The 25,406-nt window shown below is 39.7% G+C and overlaps 3 protein-coding genes across 5 annotated transcripts in view; 1 reads left to right on the top strand and 2 right to left on the bottom strand.

The window, feature by feature from the left end:
* Positions 1-6,568, bottom strand: part of aven (apoptosis, caspase activation inhibitor) — a 50,222-nt gene extending 43,654 nt beyond the window's left edge. For all 3 annotated transcript variants that reach the window (XM_061746273.1, XM_061746274.1, XM_061746275.1), the window contains exons 1-2: positions 6,365-6,568; positions 1,742-1,931 (exon numbers count right to left, since the gene is read on the bottom strand). In XM_061746273.1, the coding sequence (XP_061602257.1) occupies positions 1,742-1,931; positions 6,365-6,550 (376 nt within the window). In that variant the 5' untranslated portion in view covers positions 6,551-6,568. The remainder of the gene's footprint in view (positions 1-1,741; positions 1,932-6,364) is intronic.
* A 554-nt stretch (positions 6,569-7,122) lies between these two features.
* Positions 7,123-10,284, top strand: chrm5b (cholinergic receptor, muscarinic 5b). Its single transcript, XM_061746701.1, has one exon. The coding sequence runs from the start codon at positions 7,181-7,183 to the stop codon at positions 8,711-8,713; it is 1,533 nt and encodes a 510-aa protein (XP_061602685.1). The 5' UTR covers positions 7,123-7,180; the 3' UTR covers positions 8,714-10,284.
* Positions 10,285-15,305: 5,021 nt separating this feature from the next.
* Positions 15,306-24,260, bottom strand: emc7b (ER membrane protein complex subunit 7b). Its single transcript, XM_061746261.1, has 5 exons — positions 23,911-24,260; positions 17,396-17,515; positions 17,143-17,281; positions 16,895-16,975; positions 15,306-15,946 (listed from the first exon to the last, which is right to left on the bottom strand). The coding sequence occupies exons 1-5, from the start codon at positions 24,147-24,149 to the stop codon at positions 15,797-15,799; spliced, it is 729 nt and encodes a 242-aa protein (XP_061602245.1). The 5' UTR covers positions 24,150-24,260; the 3' UTR covers positions 15,306-15,796.
* Positions 24,261-25,406: the final 1,146 nt, after the last annotated feature.

The following is a 25,406-nucleotide window of genomic DNA, read 5'->3' as shown; positions in this document are numbered from 1 at the left end:
CAGTCATGCCAACAAAAGGACCAAGTTAAGGAGAAGCGAGTGAGGAAAGCTAAGTACCTCAGCATCACTGAGAGAAAAAGAAAAAAAAAGCTTCCAGAGCATGAAGATACTGAAAAGACTAAATAATAAAGATCCACTAATGGGCGATCAGCTCGCATGTAAAAAAAAAAAAAAAAAAACACCTTTCGATACATCTTCTCACCAATTATTTGTTGTTGGCAGGTGTTACAAGATCCAGACATCTAAATATAACACTGGTCCTGAGAACACTGCTGTCTATTTATGAAACCAGACCAGCGAGCGGTTAATCTGGATTTAACACGTCTGGCCATCTAATAGATACGTCTAAATTATGTCCTCCTCCAAACTTTGTTCATCCGCATGATTTAGCTACTACTGACATGTCATCCAGGAGTTGCTGGTTCATACATTTTTCCCATAAAATGCCATTTTCCTAAAACTTGTTTCCGCTCCAATCCATTTCTAAATAAAATCTCCCAAAAACAGATACTCGTTCCATGCTTCTGCCCTTCGTAAAGCATGCAGTAACATCCAGGGGCAAATCCAGCTACGATGGTTTTTCTAGCTACATGAACAGTCAGTAGGCATCAATACGCACTAGATTAACGGAAGATGCAGCAACATACGACATACAAAAACACATACATGTGCTGGAATGTCAAACTAAGGAGGTAATCATGTTTGGTTTCTTAATTTTTTATATGACCAAAAACTGCCTGACAATAAAACCTATCTAAACATAGACGGATTTTAAATACTCCATCTCATCTGAAGATTGGACTGGAAGCAGCTCTGCTAGGAAACGGATCATCCAGCATTGCTGAAAAGCAGACGTTACAGACTTGTTTCATGCCGTCTTTACGGTCAACAGCTGACAAGACATGAGATGCAGAGAAAATAAGATGAGTCAAATAAGCACAACACAGCTCTTTCTGACCACGATAATGATCCCGTTTTAACATTCAAACATCAAAAAACCTGCCAGAGGAAAATAAGAAGCAAATGCATCATGAAAGTGTAAAAGTGTCTAAGTGTAGGCAGAGCTTTCAGGTCGTCATCGCTACTGTCCGTCCAAGAATAAATCCGATAAACTACTCACCGATCAGCTGATTAGGGAGATGCACTAACTTGCCAACATCCTTAATTTAGATTTTAGCTGCAGAAATATTATAAATTCATTTCCATGGTGATTCCCAACAAGCACAAGCTACTTGGGTGACTGTTAAATAAAAGAAATTCTTGAAATTCAAGATGCTGACCAGCTTCACAACTTCTAGACACACGGATCAATTATCCCAGTCTTGTGTTATAGGCCCTACAATTGATAAAATGGGTAGTTTTCCTCTAACGAGACACCGCCGACTCTGCTAGTTGTGGTTCTTTGAAGAGAGAACGATCAACAGAATCAGAGTCTGTGGAGAGCCCGGGGGCCCAAACAGCAACCACTGAGACTGAAATGAGCTAACTAAGACAAACACGGGCGTCGCAGGCAGCTATCAGACCGCTGCGTTCATACAGAGCAATTAAAGTCCCTTAAGAGAGCAGACATTTCCTTTTCACTAATTAGGATACAGAGGCAGAAACAGAAAACTACGACAAGGCTCAGGGAAGTGTTTGATGGAGCATATTTCCACTACGCCTAATTCTTGCATGAACACTAGAAAACGATCTGAGCTACTTGAGCACAGCATGTGTGGGCGGCCAAACAAGCACGTCTTACCTGCCGACCCCAGCATCACGTGGTAGTCCGCTCCTCTCTGAGTAGGCGTGTCATCATCTTGCTCCGCTTTCTCTGAATCCTTGTACCGGTCCCAGTTTGACTCCAGCTTCCTCCTGGAGAACACCGCCATCCTGGCATCTTCCTCCTCAGGTTGACCCTCATCATCTTCGTCCTGAAACACGGGAGTGTCCTGTAGCGTCCAATGAGCAAGAACATTAACAAAAGCCAAGAAGATTAGCAGGGATGTGAGGAACTTATAGGTATCCTTGCATTCAAACTCCAAAAGTACAATTTTTTGAAAGTATTCCTTTTTATTTAATAATTTAATTAATTTAATTTAATAATAATAAAATTAACTCTTTATTGACTTTTTTTCAGTTGCTGAATTCAGATTTTATTTATGTTACAACCAGCAGAGCCTTAATTTGAGTCATTCAGGACACACCATAAGCATACAGCTCACGTCATAACAGCCACATCTTTTACTTTCTATTATAACCTCCCACACCAGCAGCGGCTGGCCACGCGTCAGCACCTCCATTACACAAGATTGATCTATTTTCAAACAATCCCACTCTTGAAAAAGCTTCTTTTTTTCTGCACATCTCTTGTCCTTGGGCAGCTATTCTCTTGCTTTTATAGCGGTTCTGTCTCATTGTCAAAGTTAGTAGAATTCTGCTAGGCGTTCTGCTATCAGGCACCATTACTATGGAACCATCTTCCAATCTGGGTTAAGGAGGCTGACACTCCCTCCACCTTTAAAACCCAACTTAAAACCTTTCTGTTTAGTAAAGCCTATAGTTAGTGTTTAGTAAACCTCTAGTTAGTGTTAGTAAACCTCTAGTTAGTGTAAACTCTAGTGTGTTAGAGTCAGTAGTCATAGTTGCAGCTATAGAACCAGACTATAATAGTTAGTCTCAAACATAGCTTCGTGGTAGATATGCTACTATAGGCTTATGCTGCAGGGGGGCACCGACATGATCCGCTGGGCGGTGCCTCTCACCCTTCTTCTCTTCTCCTCTTCCATTGTTATTTTAAGTATCTCATAGCTATCATTTATGTCCATCGTTCCTGTAGTTTCTTGTGCTGGCCACCTTTTTTCTCTTTTGTGCATATTTGCAGGCCGGAGCTTCAGGAGCGCGTGCTGGCCAGCTCCTGAAGCCTGGTCCTGCTCAATGTTTCTTCCCTCCTAAAGGGGAGTTTTTCTTGCCACTGTTTGGCTTAAAGCTTTTCTCCCACTAGGGGAGTTTTTACCTGCCATTGTTTATGTAATAACTGCTCGGGGGTTTATGTTCATGTTCTGGGTCTCTGGAAAGCGTCTAGACTCTAGAGACAACTTTTGTTGTATTAGACGGTATACAAATAAAATTGAATTGAAATTGAATCAGTACTTGCGCCCAGGTGTAAATAGCCTAAGCCTATATTTAAATGTGAATACAGTTAAAGTCGAAACTATCTCCCCCAAAGGTACCAAATAAACCCAAATACTGACTGATGGTTAACTATAAAACGTATAAATCCTTCTGTTTGGTTCATATTTTAATGTAAATACATTTTTTTTGATAAAAGGTGGTCACAATTATAACCTCTCAACCAGCTTCTGCCTCCTAATTGCCCGGGGATCATGTTCTGGGTCTCTGGAAAGATCCTAGAGACAACTTTTGTTGTATTAGATGTTATATAAATAAAATTGAATTGAAAAATGTAATAGAATGGAAATGAAAACATGAAATGATAACTTTGAGGAATAGCTCTTGCTATAAGAGACACAGTCCTGTCTTTAAGGAAAATTATGGTCTGGCTCATTGTTCAGTTGAGAAATCAATATTAAGTTGTGGATGCCTTCACAGAATTTTCATCTAATGACCGATTCTTGAAGACATTTCTTTTAATATTTTAGTGTTTAATACAAACAATTGTGGTATGGTAAAAGTGATTATGTGTTTCATAATTGAGGGTCAGGTTAAATCCCTCTGGGAGATACAACTACACCACCTGCTGGTACCTGCACCATCTCCTTTTTTTAAATTCAAAATGTAGGATTTTTGTAATATATTTACACTCTGCATGCATGTTTTTAAAATGATTAATTAAAAAACGGATAAGCACATCCGACAACTAGCGTGGTCAAAGGTGTGCTAAAGCGCAATGTTTACTATTGTTGCTCGAGGCTGCCCCTTTAACACACATCATGCAACGGATCTGAGCATAAGAGCCCTTCTATGACAATTTGATGTAAAACTTAAAGGTTGGGTAAGTGATTTCTGGATGATGTCACATTTGCTTATATTTGCAAAATAAACAAAACAAACACACCCTATCACAACTTGTCCAAACCTCTTGCCCACTTTATCAACATGAAGACATTTTTTTAAATGACATTTTTACACTATAGTGGAAACACCTCTGTGATATCTACAGTTCACATGACACACCAAAAAGAGTCAAATTTACTGGCTGCCGATATTTTGTCGAAGGAACTGGATCCCTTGGGCATAATGCAGCAGGTACTAAAAATAGCAGTTATTGCATGATCTAGCTCGTCAAAATAAGCCCAAAGTTTTAGCCTGAAGTTTTGAATCCACTGCGCCTCATTGAAATTGCAGCAATAACCTCCCAGAGAGCCTTCAGACGTGCCTGTGTCTATATGTAAGGGGGTTGCCCTGGGGGGAGTTCATTGCAGACGTCAATGTCTTTTTCCATGTAAAAAATATGACAACCAGAGTGGTTGCATGAATCCAAATGACCCTGCCAAAGTTAACGCCAGCTCTGGAAATCCAGCTCTGGAAATCCATCTCAGGATGACTCATCTATCATATCATATTGAAAACATTACAACATGTCAAGGGAAATGCCATTTCATAGTTGAGTTTTATCGATATTTCTAAATTATTGCTTAAGTTTTGCACCAAAACTATGACTGAAAGGCTCAGAGTGAGAACATGTTACAACTTAATGCAAGACCAATCAGCTGTTAATGACAAAAGTGTTTGATATTTAAATACCACTTACAGAGTGATTTCAAGTTTGTCTCAGGAGGGGCATCTGTTTGAAAAAAATTAAAAAAAATAAAGCTGTCAAATCTTTTCCACTGTGTCAACCTGCAGAATAACCAAGAGCTATAATCACTTTGGCTAATAACTCTTTTAACTCCTTATTCATGATTGTGAGTTAAAATCACACCAAAAAAAGTTAGAAAATACATGGCTTTTCCGGCGGCACTTAGGAAAAAAAAAAAAGGACATCTGTACCAAAATTGAACTAATTAAATTTGCAAGAGTCCTCCATTACCTCATGCTTCTCACACAGATGCAGCGACAGTTTTAATAATGATGCCACGCAAATGTGCCACGTGAGATGCTTCAGTATGCTGTGAAACTGGTTCTTGTTTTTATGTGCACGCACAAAAATCAGAAAAAACAGGAAGCTTTAGTTTTTATATATCCCCAGCCATGTCATCACAGCTCAAATGGTAGCTGTGGATGCACCAAAGGAGACTTTTATGATTGCAATCAAGGAGCCCCTGTGTACCAAAAGCTATTTCTGATTGCAATCAAGGAGCCCCTATTGTGTCTCTTTTAATTCTGTCACCATGGCAGGGACATCATCTGACTGAACACCCCTACCCAAATTAAGGCTTGAGTCTCTGCTGTCACATTTCCAAGACTCCAAGTCTGCAACTACGTTGTCAAAGTACCACTGAAGATGCTTCACGTTTTAGGTGCCGGACCACAGGGAGGGCCATGGTTTATCCGGTTCACTGTGGTTCAGAACTAGTGTTGCCAACCGTCCCTTTAAAAAAACGGAATCGTCCCGTATTTATAAACTAAAGTAGCGTCCCATATTGAGCTGAAAAGGGACGCACTTTGTCCCGTATTACTGTGAGAGTCAGAAAATGCCAATGGAAAATGGCATTGAGCTGTTGAGTTCATAAGTTATTTTTTTCTGTTTTACTACAACTGTATTCTACAGTCATGGCCTTTGAGGCACAAATATGTTTACAAATTTTCTACAGACTTTCTGTTTGCATTTTTGTTATTGTACTAAAAAATGTGCACTATTACAGAATGGATGTTCTGCTTTTCTTGTATAGTTTTATATTAATTTATACAATTTTAACTTAAGCAGGACAGGTTTCTGTTTAAGAAAGATACTTATTTTATTCAGTTCATTTTGTTATTTTGTATTAAAGTGGATAATAATTTGTTTTCCATGTGTTCATGGCATTCAAAAATATGCATCTACTTAATCTAATTATAATTAATTATAGTTAAAAAAAATCGTTTCACTCACAAAAAAGGGAGTAAAAAAAAAAATCACCTCGCCAGGAAAGGTGAAGGCAATCGAGGTGTCCCTGATTTATTTTTCAGGGAGTTGACAACAAGAGCATCCTCACATGCGCTCACTGACAGCCACGGTGACTGTTTACAACTTAATATTAGTTGGAAAACTGGCTAAACTTGTCACTGAAGAGGTGACGAATACGGCCGAATTAAAGATAATCAAGTATTTAAGTGCTGCAATGCTGTCGGTGACGAGTATGTTCGCTAATAACAAAGAAATCACAAAGTTCCCCAGATTTTGAGTGGAGTTTGGCGCAGACCGGTAGCGGGTCCGTCTCACCCGCGGAGGGAAGCCGGGTGCGTGGCCGCGTCCGCGGCCCCGGTAGTGGTCCCGCCTGCCCCGGCCGCGGTGCTGCCCTCCTCTCCCGCGGCCTCGGTGGTCACCGCGAACACTTTCGCCGTCGGTTCCCCCCCGGCCGCCTCTCCTCCAGCTGCCTCCTCTGCCCCGGCTCACTCTGCCCTCCATTACCACAGCCGAGAGCTGTGCCCGGACGACTTAGTGCGACACACCTCTCGCACTAGCGCACTGGGTGTTGCAGCGATTAGTGTCCCAAGAGAGAAACATATGGGTTCCGGCAGGAATGTCAACACTCATCAACACTTGGAAGTTTAAAATGTTCAACATTTCAATGTAAAAACGGAAATTTAGGAATACAAATAACACAGAATAACGAAGATGCAAAAATTAAATAATTATATTAATAACATTACAAAAAAAGAAGGAAATGCATGAGGAGGTTGTAGATCATTTATTTATAGAACAAATTTGTTACTTGAGGTCTACCAAAATTTACTCAAAGCTCCGAAAATATATTTTATCTGTAAGAAATGTGTCTTTAAAAAACATTAAAACCAGAAACAATTCATCACTTTTCAGGCAAAATATTATAATACAAGTTAAATATACACTAAAACTGTTATACGTTTGCTTGAATATTTAAAGGATTAAAAAATAATAATAATTCTATCTTTAAAAAAAAGGTATATTTTGTATATTTATGTCTCACCATTCATGTCTTCTCATTTCAGGAAGGCAGCTACATGGGGCCACAAAAAGTCATTTTGTATCCAGGTTAAAGAGAGACAACAAAGCACAATGGATGTTCAAAACACCACTTCTGGCAACATTTCACATACCCAGGCTCCTGCTCACAGCCTTTGGGAGGTCATAACCATTGCTACGGTGTCGGCCATCGTCAGCTTAATAACTATCGTTGGAAACGTGTTGGTGTTGCTGTCCTTCAAAGTAAACAGCCAGCTGAAGACTGTGAACAACTACTACCTGCTGAGTCTGGCCTTTGCTGACCTCATCATAGGAGTTTTGTCCATGAACTTATACACCACATATATACTGATGGGTTATTGGTCCTTAGGGAACATTGCATGTGATCTGTGGCTGGCAGTGGATTACGTGGCCAGCAATGCTTCAGTTATGAACTTACTTGTTATCAGCTTTGACAGATACTTCTCTATTACAAGGCCACTGACCTACAGGGCAAAGAGGACTCCTAAGAGAGCTGGCATCATGATTGGGCTGGCTTGGCTGGTGTCTTTTATCCTTTGGGCACCACCCATTCTGTGCTGGCAGTACTTTGTGGGAGAGAGAAAAGTGCCTATGGACCAATGTCAAATTCAGTTTTTAACCGAGCCTGTGATCACATTTGGGACAGCAATTGCTGCTTTCTACATCCCAGTCTCCATTATGACTATCCTCTATTGCAGGATTTATAAGGAGACGCAGAAACGGACAAAAGATCTTGCAGAATTGCAAGGGCTGACAGCAGAAAATGTTTCAGAGGGCATGAAACCACAGAAGACCATAATTCATTCTTGTTTTCATTTCCCCAGAGAGAGGAGAGACCAGAGTCAGGCTTCCTGGTCCTCATCTAATCAAAGTAATGTCACCAAAACCACCACCAGGTCAGATGAAGCATGGTCCAAAACAGACCAGATCACTTCCTTTAACAGTTATACATCGTCAGAGGAGGAAGAGCCTCATGTTTCTATAGAAACCCCACAGGGATCATTCAAAGAGCAAGTCAGCGGACAAAGTAATAAGAACGGGCAGGTGCCCGATTACACAGAAGACCAGTATTATTCCACTCCTCAAAAGAAGAACCACAAAAAGTGCATTTCTTATAAGTTCAAACCTGGCTCGAAGGGTAAAAACAGCAATCCAGCAAGTGCAATGCCATGCCCTCTGGAGCCAAAGCAGCCGGCCAAAAACGCCTCCCCCTCTTCCTCCTCCACCACCTCCAAACCCACAGACACAGCCCTGAAAAACCAGATCACCAAGAGGAAGAGGATGGTGCTGGTGAAAGAGAAGAAGGCCGCTCAGACTCTCAGCGCCATCCTCCTGGCCTTCATCCTCACATGGACGCCGTACAACATCATGGTGCTCATCTCCACCTTCTGTGGCGAGTGCATCCCCGTGTCGCTCTGGCACCTGGGCTACTGGCTGTGCTACGTCAACAGCACCATCAACCCCATGTGCTACGCTCTCTGCAACAAGACCTTCCAGAAGACCTTCCGCATGCTTCTGCTCTGCCAGTGGAGGAGGAGGAGGAGGGGCGAGGACAAGCTGTACTGGGGTGGACAAAACCCAAATATCAACCATAAGATGCCCTAATGTGGCGGTGATTTCTTTTTACCCTCGTCGTGGAATCTGTGGATATACAGAAAAGTTTACTGCAGCCAGTGGTCATCTTGGGCGTGAAGTTCTGCACGTGCTTTCTGTGTTAAAATACATGTTGGCTGAATCATGAACAGAGCCGGATGAAAATATTTAAACTGCTGTTGCAGATATACAAAGGAAAGGAAAGCTCACGCTGCAACATTCTCAAACCGATGAAAGTTAAAGTAAAGTTTCAAAAGTCCTAAAAAGGCATGCAATTGATTATACATGTCAAAGTGTGCTCATGGGGTAAACGTTGCATAGCTGCTAAATTACATCTGGAGGTGTGAAATCCCCCAAAACACTGTAAAACTCTGAAAGACACGTCAGTGATTGTGTTGATTGTGCCAGGAGAAATACCTTTTCAATGAGAAAAAAGGATAAAGCTTTGTTTTTTTCCTTGTGTGTGTAATCCTATGATCTCCTTGGGTGCAATTTTAAATTTGTAGAGTTTGTTTTTTAAATTTGATTTCTTTTACAGTCTTCACAAGCCCACACAAACGTTAAAATAGTCTCTGTGCCGTATTCTTCCAGGACTCCATCCTGACCATCTCATTCATGTTGATTCAAATGTAGAAGATGCAGTAGACAAGACCACTCCTTATTCTTTGTAAAATACACATTTAAGAGATAAGCCAGGGCTAATATGAAGCCCTGATCTCCACAGACTTCCTGTTGTGCATATATCTGGATATACACACTAAAACATCCAATAACACAAACACAATGAGCTGTGGGTGACACATTCTTTGTCCTACATGAAACCTCTTCTGTCTGCAGAGAGGGAGCATCGTCATATTGTCATCATGTGAGTCACTCACTGTCGTTGTCCAGCAGGATTTTGTTGGAGGCTGCTGGATTTATTGCAGTTTTGGTGTCAATGAAAATTAATTCTACGTGGAAGTTTTTGTATTAAATAATGAGTTGTTTACATTCGTCACAGTCGACATTTTCACCCCATTTTTCTTACTGTGCTGCACTGTTTTGGCGTACTGTTTACTGACCTGCCTTTTCTGTCAGGGCACCAAACTTGACTCCAGTTTGTTAAATATTGGATGGGAAGCAAATTAGGTCTTCATTATTTAACGGCAAAATGTAATCAAACATTTATTGATTCAATTGTTTGAGTAAAAATGAAAAACAAAAATCCCAGGCAGTGGTTGTATAAAAACAAATAGTCACAGTTGGATGTTTGTGTGATGTTTCATTCTCCTATCATTTTATTTGTAATTCAGTGCAGTATAGCTCTGCACTTTTTTTTTTTGCTCTACATTCTCTGTTCATCTGGAAGCATAGACTGGAATCTTTAGAAACATAAATGTGATGTCAGAGAATCAGTTAAATTAACCGAGCTTTATTGCATTAAAAGTAGAGTAAGTCATTTTTGGATGATGTCACATCTGTTCATATTTGAACTCTCCCAAGCCTCTCCTCCTCCCTCATTTCATGGGTATCAACACAAACCTTCCTTTTGTTTTCTTTCAACTGCTTTCACGTGATGGGCAGTCAGCATCCTGGGAAGAGATAGTCACTGGGTGTGACAAAAACATTCTGGCTTAGACTTGCACATGCTATGCTGCCTTTAAATTAAATTTTTGATATTTGAAATAAGTATGAGATTGGTTAAGAACTTATAGGTATAGTGTATCATGAAATATCACAAATGTGTCTAAAATTGCTTTCATTTATTGCTTATTTACGGTGTTGCCTCCATCAGCTATTGTTCACAACAAAGGACAGGATAGTTGTTCAGTTTGTCTTAACAGTTTGAATTCCAGAAATGCACAAAACCGCAGTTTTGTATTTGTTTTTATGCATATTACAAATTTAAAGACGAGGGCCTGGAGGAGCTTGAATCCTAACAAAGCCAACCAGTTTTATATGCAGCCTAGTTTTATTTCTCCCTTTTTTACACTATTATACAAGCTCTGTGCAGAATTTACTGATGCATTGCCTTCTGCAGTCCACAAGCACATTCAGTTTTACTGCCACCGACCCGTGGAATGATGATGATCCACTGTCCCCCTAGTGAAAGTACAACAACTTTGGCACACATCCTCTAAATTTGTGCAGACTCAGCGTGTCCTACATCAGAGCAAGCGCTCTCAGACTCTGACATTGCCTGGGAAACGATGACATAGTTATGGGCGACTCATTAAGCTCAGTGTACGGAGGCTGCATATATTGATGTTTTTGGCATGTTTGTACGTGCAGAAGACGATGATGCCAAAGAAAACCCTAAAACATTTACTGCACTGAAGTTCTTGTACTATTAGGGGCATCTTTTGATCCCTTGAAACTGATTTGAAATTAAAAAACTGACAATGAAATCCCAAGAAAGTGTTAGTCTCATCTACATCAGGGGACCAAAAATGCAACAAATTCCTTGTCTTACAGCGTCTTTGAGTATTGTGGCAGTAGTATTCTACTTTTATTCAACATACTATAGCATGTAAATAAAACTCTTAACTTATCCTTTAAATCTCACCTACGGTAATCTTTCTTTACTCCTTACTTGCACTGTAGATAAGTGGCATAGAGGTTTATACGTTTAAAAATAATTTATGGAACAGATAGTACAATTCAACAATTATGTTACATTTTACACCTCACAGATGGTAAATGTAAAGTGCTTAGTTTTTAGGAGTTTTTAGTGAAAGTTTCTGTTTTCAAACTTAACTCTTGCTTTTGCTATTTAATCGGATGTGTAAGGGCTAATCTGTACATTTACGTGTATTGAAAATTTCTCTTCTTTATATTTAAATTTATTTATGAATCACACCGCTTCTTGGTATTGATTTAAAAAAAAAAAAAAAGGCTTTGTACACACATTTGAATGATACTGTTGTGTCCTATTGCACTTGTGTGTCTTTTATGGTCAAATGTAAGCTATCTTCATAAACTCTGTGCCTTTTGTGCTGACAAAAATGCTTTGAGAATCTGTGCTCCTGGTCCGTCTGTGCAGTTTTGTAAAAGTGAGTCTGTGTGTGCTGATACGGTTCAAACAGTAAAACACAAACTGTAAAGGCAGAATTGAAGGAAGAATGTGAGAGATGTGTCGGGGGAAGGCATGTACCTCCCCAGCAACATTGTGAAATAATAAAGTGTACGCTTACATGAGTTTTGCAAGTGGACTGTATAAAAGCAAGTGGAAAAAGCCTATGTGATGTCGCCCACTTTAGCTCGGTCGCCACAGTTTAGGTATTTCCGCATGGCTTAGCTCATGCTAACCCATGATACTAACTGGCGTTACCTTACGTTCATTACGGATGATTATTTCTGATGTTGCTACTAGAATAACCTTTGAAACAAGTACTGCCAGAGCTGAAACGAGGACTTATGGAGCCAGGGTCGACACCCGTCCCTTAAAATACGGAATCGTAGGTCGGAACATTTGAATATATTGAAAAACTTCATTTGTAGTAAATTCAACTAAAGGTGAAACAAATATATTATTTCCCACTACATTCAAAGTGAGATATTTCAAGCCTTTATTTGTTATAATTTTGGTGATTATGGCTTACAGTTTATGAAAACCCCAAATAAAAAATCTCAATAAATTTGAATGTTTTATGAAATCAATAAACAATTTGATCATCAAAATTGTAACAAATAAAGGTTTAACATATCTTGCTTTGCATGTAGACTGTGAGACTATGTAATATATTAGTTTCACCCTTTAAGTTAAATGATTGAAATAAATAGTAATAAATGCTATGGGTGGCTGTCTGTACAGTCATGCAAGTTCAATGTTATTAAAGCACTTTAAACTTTAAATCAAAGCATTTTGTTTTTTCATATAAAATAAATACATTTCTATGCAGTTTAGAAGTTTTGGGGATGTCCCTTTTTTTTTTGGTGCCTGCGATGCTGAAATCGGGGCGTCCCTTATTTCTATTTCTGAACGGTGGCGACCCTATATGGAGCTCTGGCTGAGTACCTGTCCAACCAAGCCAACCCTTGGGGTCGTAGGGTCCTGTTTTAATTTTTTACTTATTTTTCAAATTATTTAGAGCCGAGTAGTGGCGGGGGTCTGGCAAGATGTCAACAAGCGAGCGGTCATCCACCGGCTAGACAAGTCCTCAAAAAAGGCTTTAGTTTTCCAGATAGCCCTAGCCGAGGTAGAACCAACCACAACAATGATTTTTATTATATTTAGGGTCTCCTATTAGTGCAATTGGATGTTGTGGTTTTTGATTTTGGGGGGAAATTTGTTTTTTTGGCTCTTCTTTAGAACTACTCCAAACCCTGAAAAGGGGCCAAATTGGGCCAGTTCGAATAGGGGAAAAGTGAGGGGGAAAAAAGCCCATAACTTGACAATGCTCACTCTTTTCTCTTTCTTCTCCTGCTTACCCTTTATAAGCTGACATTAGGCATAGCTGGCTGTCACACCTTTAATCATGCATACATTTGTGGATTTATAAACTATTTACTTTTACACAGCTGTCATGGCTGTAAAATCTAGATATTGAGACCGAAACTGTCTCAGTAAATATGTTTAAATATGTTTTCAAAACTGGCCGGCCCCTAGTTGTATATTGAGGAACTGCAACGCTCTTCACCTCCAGGCTTGTGTCAGATAAGCAAACTGGATGTTGGCCCTTTATTACAATTTACAAAATATATTTAAAAACATAAACAACTATCAACCAATCACACCAACAGAGCATTTTTTTTTTACTATATGCAGACTAGGATGGGGAGAATTTCTGCCCCCCCGGTTGTAACTCTTGGCCCTCATGTGTACTTGCCCCCCCTAACATGACATTTTGACACTGTTGTGCTATACGAGCGAGCAGATAGCAGATTTATCTGCTTTGCAACACAGTGATGGAGTCCCGGCTCCACAGACCTCCAGTGCTGATTAAAATTTTAGTGGAAAACATGTTCCCTCATTTCCAAGAGCAAAAGCACCCCAGATTGTTTGAGGCTTATCAAAAATACATTACGCCACTGCTTTGTGAACTCGTCTCTGTAAAATATTAAGAACCATGTGGATGAGTTGAATACGATTTTTTTCCTTTCACAAGCAGGAATAAAAGAGCTTGGATTCAAGTGCTCACATCATACTGTAAACTACAAAATAAAAGAGAGTGATAACAACCTTGAGGTTAATTCTTTTCCGTGAGATTACTATCCTGTCATGCCATCTCCCTCAGTGGAAGTCTTTGCTTGGTTGTCAAGGAGATGGTTCTGGTTAGACGCCAACTGAGGAGATGATTTCACTCGCTTGAAAGTTAACTCCTGAATTAAAAAAATTGCTAAGAATAATATTACATTTTAATTCACTACTTCTCATTACAACCAACTGTGTGCATCCTCAAGTTTTATTACATTTCTTATATTACCCACAATGGCTGTTTTTCCTCAAGATCCTCAGGGAGCCAACATGCACCAAAGACCCTCGCACTAATTTGTTGCTTTTGTTACACTGATATGTTTTATCTCACAAAACATCTGAATTCTTGGCAAATGCATCTCAACAGGCTCTGAGCTCTGCATTTGTGGCTTCAACGCAAAGGTTTGAAACAATGACTTACCTGCACAGGCAGCTACTGGTGGGTGCAATCGAAAGGCGGATTTTTATTCATTCACTGGTTACTTGTGTACTTGGCTCATCTAACAAGAGCGTACGGGAGTCTTGTACCTGCTAAGCATTCCTGCAAGCACCTGCCTTCCTAAAGTGTTTTTCTAAATATCTGAAACAGACACATCATATTATGCTAATGCACTGGCTCCACAATCCAGTGCCAGAAATGGTCAAATTCTCCACAGCTACTGAGCCTTGAAATGGGTTGGTTTTATCAAACATTATTGAAGTTATTCATTATTTTACTCCTAAGAGCATCATGTTGCCAACTATAGGTGATGAGGTGAGGATTTATTCACAAACACGATTGTTATTGACCTTGAATACTGATTTTACTCTCCACTTTATTAAGATAAAAATCAATAACACTCAATAGAGATCTTAAAAACCATTACAGAGCTCTCTTTCTTTGAACTATAAGGTGTCCTTTTCACACAGCAGTTGTTCTTAAGCCCTCGAATCCTCCAGATCTGGTACAGGGTCCAGGATGGCACGACTATAAATGAGCCCTCTCAAGATTTCCTTGTTAAGCTGCCGCTAGACTCACGTGGTTATTAAAACAGACTGCCGTGCCGGTGTGTGCTCAAGAATGAGCCAGCGTTTGGAGAGTCGGCTGATGTTTGTAAAAGCGGTGTGTAACACTGGGGTGCCTCCCACTTATCACACACACACCTATTCAGTACCGTGTTTATCCCATGCCGGGTGATGGGTGTATCAGACTTCGACTTCCCTCCATTCAGGTTCTGTACGTACAAACAGGATGCAGATGTGCAACAAAAGTTGCATCAAGTTTAAACAAGCTGTGTGGAAAGGGCTCCTTAGTACCATTTTAATTCATATAACTCAGGCACATAATGTACAATATTTAATTTGTAGTTATACAGTAAAGCACAATGACTAAAGGATGAAAATCTGTTTACTCTCAAACCAGTAAGATGGTCTGAAATAAGAACACAATTTTCATATTGTATTGCAATTTATTTATCTAGATTTTTTAAATAAGAATGTATCACTTAAAATTCAATTTATCTTCATTCACAGTCGTATTAGTGAAACCAAAAAAAAAAAAAAAAAATCTCTGAATATGTATATATGCTCTCTTTGAGGTTGTGGAATTAGCAGCTGTGGGAAAATACAGGATGGAGTTAGCACAGAAAACGCAGATGAGTGATACAGTTACATGAAGTTACATGTTTGAGGAGAAGAGGAAGAATAATAGCTTTATGGAGCAATATTTATCAGTGCAGTATGAAGAAAAAAAAAAAAAAAAAAAAAAAAAAAAAATCGTAGCTCAGTTTCCAATAGTATCTACAAATGAAGAAATTTGTACAACAAACCCAGAGGCGGGGAGGGGGGGGGGGGTGGGGTTAAACTTAAAAATCTTGCTTCCATCTCAAAGCTTGTTTAGGTGGACGTCATCAGGCAGGTACGGTACTGCAGGTACGGTACTACCTCCTCTTGGCTGCGGGCCGGGTGCCCTTGCTGCTGCTGCCCGCCTTGCTGGAGCCCTTGGAGCCGGAGAAGAGCTTGGTCATCAGCTCAGAGACATCCGGCAGCTCGGGGTTGGGGTTCAGCATGTTCATGGACTGCTCCATTTCCTGCAAAGACAACAGTGAATTAAAGCTGCAAGCATCGATGAACGGGCCCCGCGTGTGCAATTTTCACCCATAAAGATCAAGGACTCAAAACTAAGTCCGATGACACCACCCAGGACTCTCTATGTCAAACCATTCAAAAATTATGGCAGAAAGTAGGAACTATCACATATGGACCAATCAGATGAAGGGGGAGCGCGCTTTTTGGCATCTAGCGTCGCCACGGTAACGCTTTTGACTGAGAAAACTAATGCGCGTCGTTGCAGGATGGAGACGCACATTTTGATGTATAACACACCTGGGTGCACGTTATGGTTCGGGCCGCATTAACGCCCCGAAGAAGTGGCATAAATTGCGGCAAAATTACATGATTAATTCAAAATGGCCGACTTCCTGTTCGGTTTCGGCCATGGCGCCAAGAGACTTTTCTTTAAGTTGCGACATGATACAGGTGTGTACAGATTTTCGAGCATGTACATCAAACCGTATTGTGGGGCTTGAGGCACGAAGTTTTCTAGGGGGCGCTGTTGAGCCATTAGGCCATGCCCATTAATGCAAACCATTAAATATCACATTTTTCGCCAGGCCTGGCTTGCGTGCAAAATTTGGTGACTTTTGGGGGGCAAAAAGGCCCTCATTTCGTCGGAAGAAGATGGATGGATAGTCGTAACATGTCTCCTGATGTGACTTAATATCGCACACTAACAATTTTCTTACAGGTCACCTTAATATTGCCTTCTTTGTATTAGTACTTCAAGCTTGAGTTCTCAAAACTTCTGCAACATACTTGCTAGTGACTGTGCCATCATGATGTGCTCACTGAAGGGAAAAACTTTGGATGTCTTAGTGCTGGTCTTCATTGTTACTGATATTGTCCAACAATAGAGCTGACTGGATGGAAACTGGCTGATTCTGATTATTGGCTGATTTCTGTGCATCCGTTTTACTCACCTTTCTCATCTCTGGGTCATTGGTGTTGACCACTTTGGGCAGCAATACAATGATCAGCAGGGGTAGAACCATCATCATAACCTACAAAAGCAACAAAAGATACAGCATTAAAAACTAAAAAATAAATGAAATTAAAAGGAGCTTGAGGCAGGATTGAGGCAGGATTTATGGGGGAAAAAAAAAAAAAAAAAAAAAAAAAAAATTGTATCACAATTCCACAAAATGTCAATTTACATCACTTTTCGTACCATTGGGTTCATAAGGAAGTCAGTCCAGCCCCAAGTTTCTCTCTTCATGAAGTAGGTGTTAGGACCGCTAGATCTTATCTGAAGTGGGTACGCCTGGCGGATCACCTCCGAAGTCTTGATGTGGTTCACCAGACGTGCTCTGTGGAAATGGACATTGTTTTAGTAGGTTAGAGCCCTTTAAAAACAGAACAATGACTACACTTGTGTAATATGAAGAACAGGTTTCTCAGCCTCTCGCCGTCTTAAGACTTACCTCATTTTACCCTTGGATGTGATGTCAACACGCACTGGTTCAAATCTGAAAGTTGGGGCAACAACTTCCACAACGTAAGATCCTGGTGGAACGTCGTTCACCGCAAAAGTCCCATCAGTCCTGTAAGAAGAGAAATTGGCATTTTTGTCAAAAGCTTCGCACATCTAGACTCCACTTTTACACTGACAGTAGCTTTGAATAAGGCAGTTGGACATGACTTTTGTATTTAACGACTACTACATTCTGAAACAATTTTAAAGTAACAAAAAGGGACTTTTCTCCTCTAAATGTTGAGTTTAAGTTGCTTTTATGATGCTGTCCAGATTAGCCTTGTTCAGTCTTTTATGCAGCCATGCTCTTGCTTTTTTCTTCCATCAAGACTTTCTTGAGTCTCTTAATTACATCTGTCATGATGTCCATTATGGCTCTAGTAGCTAAATTAATCATTGTTGAAGAGCAACATACAGTTTTCACGACTCACTTTTGGCTGGATTTTATGGAGAGATGGGACAGAAGACCGTGACAGCTAGACAAAGTGTCCTAAATGAAAGCCAGTACTTGTTCAAATTAAATTGAAACTGATTATTTGAACATGAAAATCCTAAATCAACTTAGCTTTATGGACAATTGGAGGCTTGTAGTATGAAGGGCAGGTTATTGGATTTATAGAAAAAGAGGGTGACAAACACATGAAAAAGTGTTTTGTTTAAATACGAACACAAAAAATAACGTATGCTTTGATGTCTTAGCATCCAAACAACTCCCCAACTAAAAAGGTCTGCCCATTTTTCAAATCTTTAGAAAAACAAACGCACACAAAACCCATTAAATTAACCACCATTTATTTATTCACTTACATTTATTAGTGTCCAACAACTTAGCTATAATGTTGTTAGTGAATCGACCATAGAAATGCTTCCCTGGACATGAGAGGATGCAGCTTGGAATCTTAACGAAGATCCAAAACCCCAATAAAACCAGGTTTGCTTTGATATGAGAAAGAGGCAAAACTAATTTTCTGATGTGACAAACTTAACCATTATGTGACAAATCTGTAGAATTTCAGAGTCATGACTTAGTACTATTCACATTTTTGGCCAAGCCAGTCTTTCTTGATCAATTTTTAAATTTCAGTAATAAAAACAGTAATATTTAAATTGTATCCAGGAGGTACAAGTAGTAGTTAAAGCTTTTGCTTTTGTAAAAGTACTAATATAACAGTTTAAATGGCAAATTTGTATACTACATCCCAAACCTCAATCAACTAGATTAACAGCTAAACACATCAAGTACAAATCAGGCACTAAATAGACTCTAGGCTCTCAGTATTTCATTTTAAAATGTTCTGCCGGAGATTTTTAATAACTGAAGGTAGGAATTCCACAAAGAAGGCTGTTTAAAGATAAAGGTGCTTATGAGACTTGATATGATATTCCTCAATTTTCCCAGACACAGAAACAGCTAAAAGCCTTTGGAAAGACCTTTCTTTTGTGTCTTCTGAAACTATACAACACTGAGGAACTGAGTGACGCAAATGAATAAAGGAGAAACGAGGAGATGGCTTTTTAAAACAGCTTTGTTAGAGGCAACTCCCACAACCTAAAGCTTTGGTTATGGTTGAAAGCCAAATCAACACAAAGCCAAAGTCATAACTCCCAGTCCTAGTCTGAATGTAGTTAGTGCCCAAATTCCTGGTTAGAAGCTGGGATTTGAATACTGCTTTAAATAAAAAACTAAACAAAACAGGCCAACTTAAAGCAAAAGTTACTGAGTGGAGGGTTTTAATACAAATTGAGTAAATTGAGGGGGATATATAAAATTCTTATCTCATCAAATGTTGAACAGACAGAAACACGGAAGAAATGCTGTCTTCAACATTAGCTTTATGGGCAAACCTAATGTAATTATGGTTCATTACCCTTTTGTTCTATGGTGACTTCATATTTGAGTATCACAGTATGCAGTATACACCAAATTACAAAACAAAGTTGTTTTAATTTGTGTTGCCATTATGTACACGTTACATGTTTGAGCAGCTCAAGCTAAAAGAGGATACATGTTAGCATCACCGTTATGTCATAAGCACTTCAATGTGATCTCCACGATAAACTCCCTTTAAGATTTTGAAAACCACTCGGTTACACCAAGCGTCAACATTCAGACCTCCAGGATGAGGCCAACCAGGAAGTATGAGCCAGGCTCCAGTGACCAGTCCGGCTCCAAAAGCCAGTCAATCTCCACTGACTTCTATGTTTACACTCTCCAACTTTGCAGCAGAAATAAATCCATTTACAGCCTGGTTTACAAAAAAACCAACTAACTTTGGTCTTCATAACTAGATTTCATATTCATAACTATATGAGGGGTGAATCTCTAACACATTTGGTTAAAAATATAAAAGGAGGAGTGGGCGCCATTTACAGAGGCTATTGCCCTCATGCAGGGAGCACAGGTTCCCGAGCTGTTGCTCATTCCTGCGTGTCATCCCCCCTTTTCTATACCCATTTCCTGTCCACTTACTTTGTATAAAGGCTACTGGCACTGCATATATGTGTATATACATATATAAATACATAAATAAATAAATGTATAATAAGGGGCTGGAATTTTGACTGGCGCCCAGCAGAGCCAATTGCTAGCTGTCATAATTCTGCTGATAACGTGCAAAAAACAAAATGAACCGCATAATAAAACATATTCCCTTCAAAATATTTGTGACTACCTTATGCAAGTTCTTTATCAATAGCTCATACGCTGTTCTAAGAAAGTAATACAATCTCAAGTGCCAAATAGTCAAACATACTGTTGTGGAAAACCCCATCAAATGCTCTTTAATGTGTTCTTTCCAACTAGGTGAATAACTGGACTGAAACTGAGTGTTATTAAGGGTGCTTTCACACCTGTGGCCCGTTTGTTTTGTTCCGATTCAGGGGCTAAATCGATACAGTTGTTCCGTTTCTCGTTTGTGGAGTTTGTGTTCACAAGGCAAACGTCTGTACCGTTTCAAAGCTGATAACAAATGCCATGCGCGAACCAGCTGCTCTCTGATTGGTCAAATGATCGAGGAAGGAGTTTCCTCCTCCGCACCACAGATAAACAACACGCCCCTTTCAGCGCAGCGTTACACAGTCGATTTAATGCGGAACCATAAATCAGGCTTTACCCATTCATTTATGTGCTACCGGCTCAGAGCGGAGCTCAGCGGCAGGCGAGAGGCCGCCTGCCCTAATTGAACATTTTTTAATTTCACTTAATTTCACACGCTGGGACAACATCTCGGCACATCCAATAGGAGAGAAGGTGGTGGAGGCTGCGCCGACTCCTCTCCTTGCATCGCGGTAGCACATACACAATGAATGGAATTGTGTCGGTTGTTGTGTCGATTATGTTCTCACTACAAATAAAAGAAATTAACCGTTTCAGGTCTCGAATGGAATCAGGCCGAGACCACGAGTAGACAAAAACCTCTTCAAGGTCAGTGTTAATCTTTTTTGAGCAGACTAGCAGTCTGTACACTTAGTTGGGCCAAGACTACTATTTTGCTGTTTTCAGCAGTTTTGGTTTAATCAAGTAGCCAAGGCTGAATTTTCCATCACACATACCTGCAAAACTAGTCCCTTTTCAGTCACATTAGCCATTTGAAGTAAAATATTTTATTCACGTAAATTGTGTAGATCTGAAAAGCATCTTCGCAATAACACATCTTTGCTGGAACCCAACACGCACGTGAGTCTTCTGGGCAATCACAATCAAGATAGAGAAATTGCTTCTTTCCCCTGACATGGTAGAATAAAGGCAATTATCAATGCTACGTAGCATTACTTCAATCAGACTTCACCGGGAAATTGAATTGAATTTGAGGAAATTCTTCAATCATACAAAATGATATCTAACTTGACATTGAAATAGCCAAGTAAGAAAGAAGTTGGCTAACAGCCTAGGCTAGCAAGTTTTTACTTTTGTACAACGGTTGCTGCATACCAAAGATGTGCTATGACGAAGATGCTCTTTGGAGCTACATCATTTAAGTGAATGACATCTTGATTTAAATGGTGGATTTCACAAGCTGGTTAGCAGTTTTGCTCTTTAGAACTGCATTGCCTCCTTAACATTGGTTCTATGTAAATAAAGACCTAACCGAACAGTCATTCATATCATGTGCAAATAAGGAGTTGGAAGTCCTAAGAGTGGAGTCAGTTACTCAGCTCCACTCTTCTCTTCTGAGGAGTGTGCCTCTTTAAAGATCTGTCATACAGCTTTGTGCTACCCACTACTGAAGTACAGCAATTCCAGCATGATGTTGACTTAAATGTTGCTGCTCTGTGTACACTGCACCATCCTAGGCTGTCTCAGACTGAAGAGGACTGTTGTGAAAGAATTGTAGCAAATTATTTAATCGCAGCTGCAACCCGGGGGTCCTAAATCGTTCAATGTGAGGGCTTTGTCTTACGATCAAAGACTGCCTAGGATAGTTTTCTGACTGCTACATATCCTACAACTTAATCTACTTACTGGCATTTAAAAATGCAACATGAAATTACATATTGTGCCACTTGTCTCTTCTCCCCAACCATGACCAGAACCCTGGTAGGACCAGTTCTGCTTTATCATTACTTTAAATTTTGATGAAGCTACTATTTAAATGCAGTTTACTTCCTTGTCTCAATGTACCATTCTTAACATCATATCCAAGATTAAAAAGTGAAACAGCTACACTGGCTTCCAGTGAGTCAAAGGATAGAGTTTAAATCTTACTGCTGGTCTACAAAGACCTGAATGGTCTTGGACCAAAATACATGGTTGATCTGTTAGTTCCTATGAAGCTCCCAGACCCCTGAGGTTCATCTGGATCTGGTTTGTTGTGGTTCCCAAGAACCAGAACCAAGCAAGGTGAGGCAGTTCAGTTATTCTGCTCCTCACCGGTGGAACAAACTTCCTGTAGACCTGAGGTCTGCTCCAACTGTAGATCCTTTAAATCAGGCCTAAAACATTACTGTTTACTGAAGCTTACTCTTCAATTAAATACTTACCTGCTGTACTATACTGCCCTTACTTTTAACAACTTGTGCTTTTTATTATTTTACCTCTTTTCTTATCATTTTATTTAATTTATTTGTTATTTAAGCGTACTCTTAAATTAAATACTTTCTGAAAACCGAGAATGAGATGTGTACCTGCGGTACTCTACTGCCCTTAGTTTTCAGAAACTTGTGCTTTTTATTATTTTACCTTCTTTTCTCATAATTTTATTTCATTTTATTTGTTATTTACTGTCTAATTATGTCTTGCTGCTTTTAATGTCGAGGTAAAGCACTTTGAATTACCTTGTGTTGAATTGTGTTATGTAAATAAACTTGCCTTGCCTAAACACATACAAGTCAGTGTGAGATATCGTAATCTTACACATTTGAATGAACAATGCAGTGTGTAGGGGTTTGGATGGATAACTGTACTCTGATCTGGCTCTGTTATGTCACAAATACCTGTAAATCTGAACCTTAATGACTGAATATTTTCAGGTATAGTTTAGGATTTGGTTGTCACTTGAGACACACACACACACACACACACACACACACACACACACACACACACACACACACACACACACACACACACACACACACACACACACACACACACACACACACACACACACACACACACACACGGCCGTTATTAACGATGATGACTTTTCTGTTAGTGTTGGTTACCGGCAGTTGAAAGGAGACTGAAATAAACAACAGTTATTCTTTCGTCCACACAAAGCTTTCTTCAGCTCTTTTGTTCCTAAACTCCTCCAATATGCTCTTTAATCGTGTTTCCCCTTTCAGAGCTCCACGGTGTCTTGGGTCCAGTTTGTTGTAGTTACAGCTTGAGCGTGAAGGCTTGGCTGAAATCCACATTAAATGACCAAGTACACGGAATAACAGTTATAAAGACAACTGTTAACCTGTAAACTAGTTTTGACAGCTTTGCAGCCCCGTCGGTGCAGGAAACGTCCTGTTAGCTCCCGCTGCTAACATGCTAACCGGTGTTCTGACAATTTCTGCTGCTTTGCCAAAAAAAGGCTCCCTAATGGTTTTCTACCTTTGTAGAGCTACAATTTTACTGTTTTACTCCCTAACCCACTTCCTTTCCCCCCAAATGGTCCTTGTCGCTTGCCAGGCCGTCATTGTAAATAAGAATGTCCTTAATGACCTGCCTGGTTAAATAAAGGCGAATGAATGAATGAATATCAAATACAGCGATAGAATTGTTGTTTTTTTTCTCTTTTTTTCCTCTTCATGTAATGTAATTCATGTCATGGGTAGTGTATTTTGAAGCATCAAATACTTCATCCCATATTATCAATTTTACATCGTGAGAGAAATGATGGACGTGCCAATCAAACTTTGAAAATCGACTGTGCGCATGCGCAGAAGCACAGAGCAGCATTTCTCGGCAGGTAACCAGGATTGACAGAACACCTGCAGCCGGGGGGGAAACAACCACACACGGCAGACATGTCTCACCTCACAAATCCCACGTATTCCTCCCCCTCCACCAGGACCCTGGCCGTGGACACCCAGTCCTGCGTCTTGACGCCGGGAACCACGGCCCGGCCCTCGATCTTGAAGCGGTCCCCGCCGCCGGCAGCCTGCGGGGCCGCGGCCGCGCCGGGCCCGCCGTCCATGTCGCTGAAACACGACGCGAGGAGAAACGCAGCCTGGCCGAAACACCACAACAGCGAGATCCTCTCCATGTGCAACATGTTTATACTGCAACCGAGTTGAAACACACTAACCCCGGACTAATTCTGCGACATTTAAATGAGTGTGAGCAGAAGCGGAGCAGCCATGCATCAGCTGTCTGTGAAGCGGAAGTGACGTCATGAAGAAATAAAAAATCAACACAACTTTATTTAACTGTTGGTCGATTCATTTACATTCTTTTCGGATGGGTAGAGGACAAAACGTCCAACTGGATTCCTTTAAAACTACATTATTTAATCTCGCAGCAATTACACAATCTAATCATACATTGTGATGTTACGGTTTCATTTTGGAGAACAGTAAAATGTGTAATTGTTACAGTTTACCACGAGATTGCACCTATTATAGGTCAATGCATTAAAAACAACTAAAATAACAACAAAAAAGAAAAAAGCAAAGTCAATTTGAAATGATTTAAAACTAATTTCAAAAAGGTCCCCTGAGCCCTCACACGTAATATATGGGAGCTAACCATGGATGTATTATTTAGCTAACTTATTTTTTCCTTTTTTCCCCTCCATAAAAACAGTGAAATCAGTAATCATTTAAAGTATTTAGGTAATTACCATTCAGTATTTGGTAGCGTTGATAGGACTGAAGCGGATATATAAACATCTGAGCATAAAAGTAAAAAAAAAAAAAAAGAATCTGTAATGTTTTTAAAGTCGAGGGGATTTCTTTTCTCCTCTGATGACCTGGAAGTATTTTTTTTTTTTTCCTGGTGTACTGTTGACTGTTGAAAAAGAAAACTTAATTTGAAAAAAAAAAAGGTCCCTAATGATCAACATGGGTTAAAAGAATGAAGATTACAGCTTGGTTGGAGCAGATTTAGTACAATTTTTACATTTTTAAAGCTTCGGGAGAATATATTCTTACAAGTTTTATTTCCAATGTTGCTTTGAAATAAAGTAATTCTCAACATGTGATTTTTTGAAAATCAAAATTATATTTCAGAAAACTTCACAATTCCATGCAATTTACTGGTTTTATTTTATACTGCAACTTGTGAAAATACTTTCAATTTACTCTTCACACCTATTGACCTTTTGTCTTTTTTTTCCCCAAGGTAGACCCTTATATGTTGAACAAAAATTACAAAGAAAAAAAAAAAATCATGTCAACTTGGAAAAACACATGACCAAAAGACAAATTCAATTCCTTAAAGTAAAAAAAAAAAGAAAAAAGCATTTTGCACTTACATCTGACCTGGTTTAAGGGTGCATTTCTTCTGCACTTTTATGGAAACAACATACAAT

This window comes from Cololabis saira, chromosome 18, assembly GCF_033807715.1.
Source record: "Cololabis saira isolate AMF1-May2022 chromosome 18, fColSai1.1, whole genome shotgun sequence".
NCBI classification, from domain to species: domain Eukaryota; kingdom Metazoa; phylum Chordata; class Actinopteri; order Beloniformes; family Belonidae; genus Cololabis; species Cololabis saira.
Note: the sequence above shows the minus strand (reverse complement) of the source record. Positions and strands in the feature narration are given on the sequence as shown.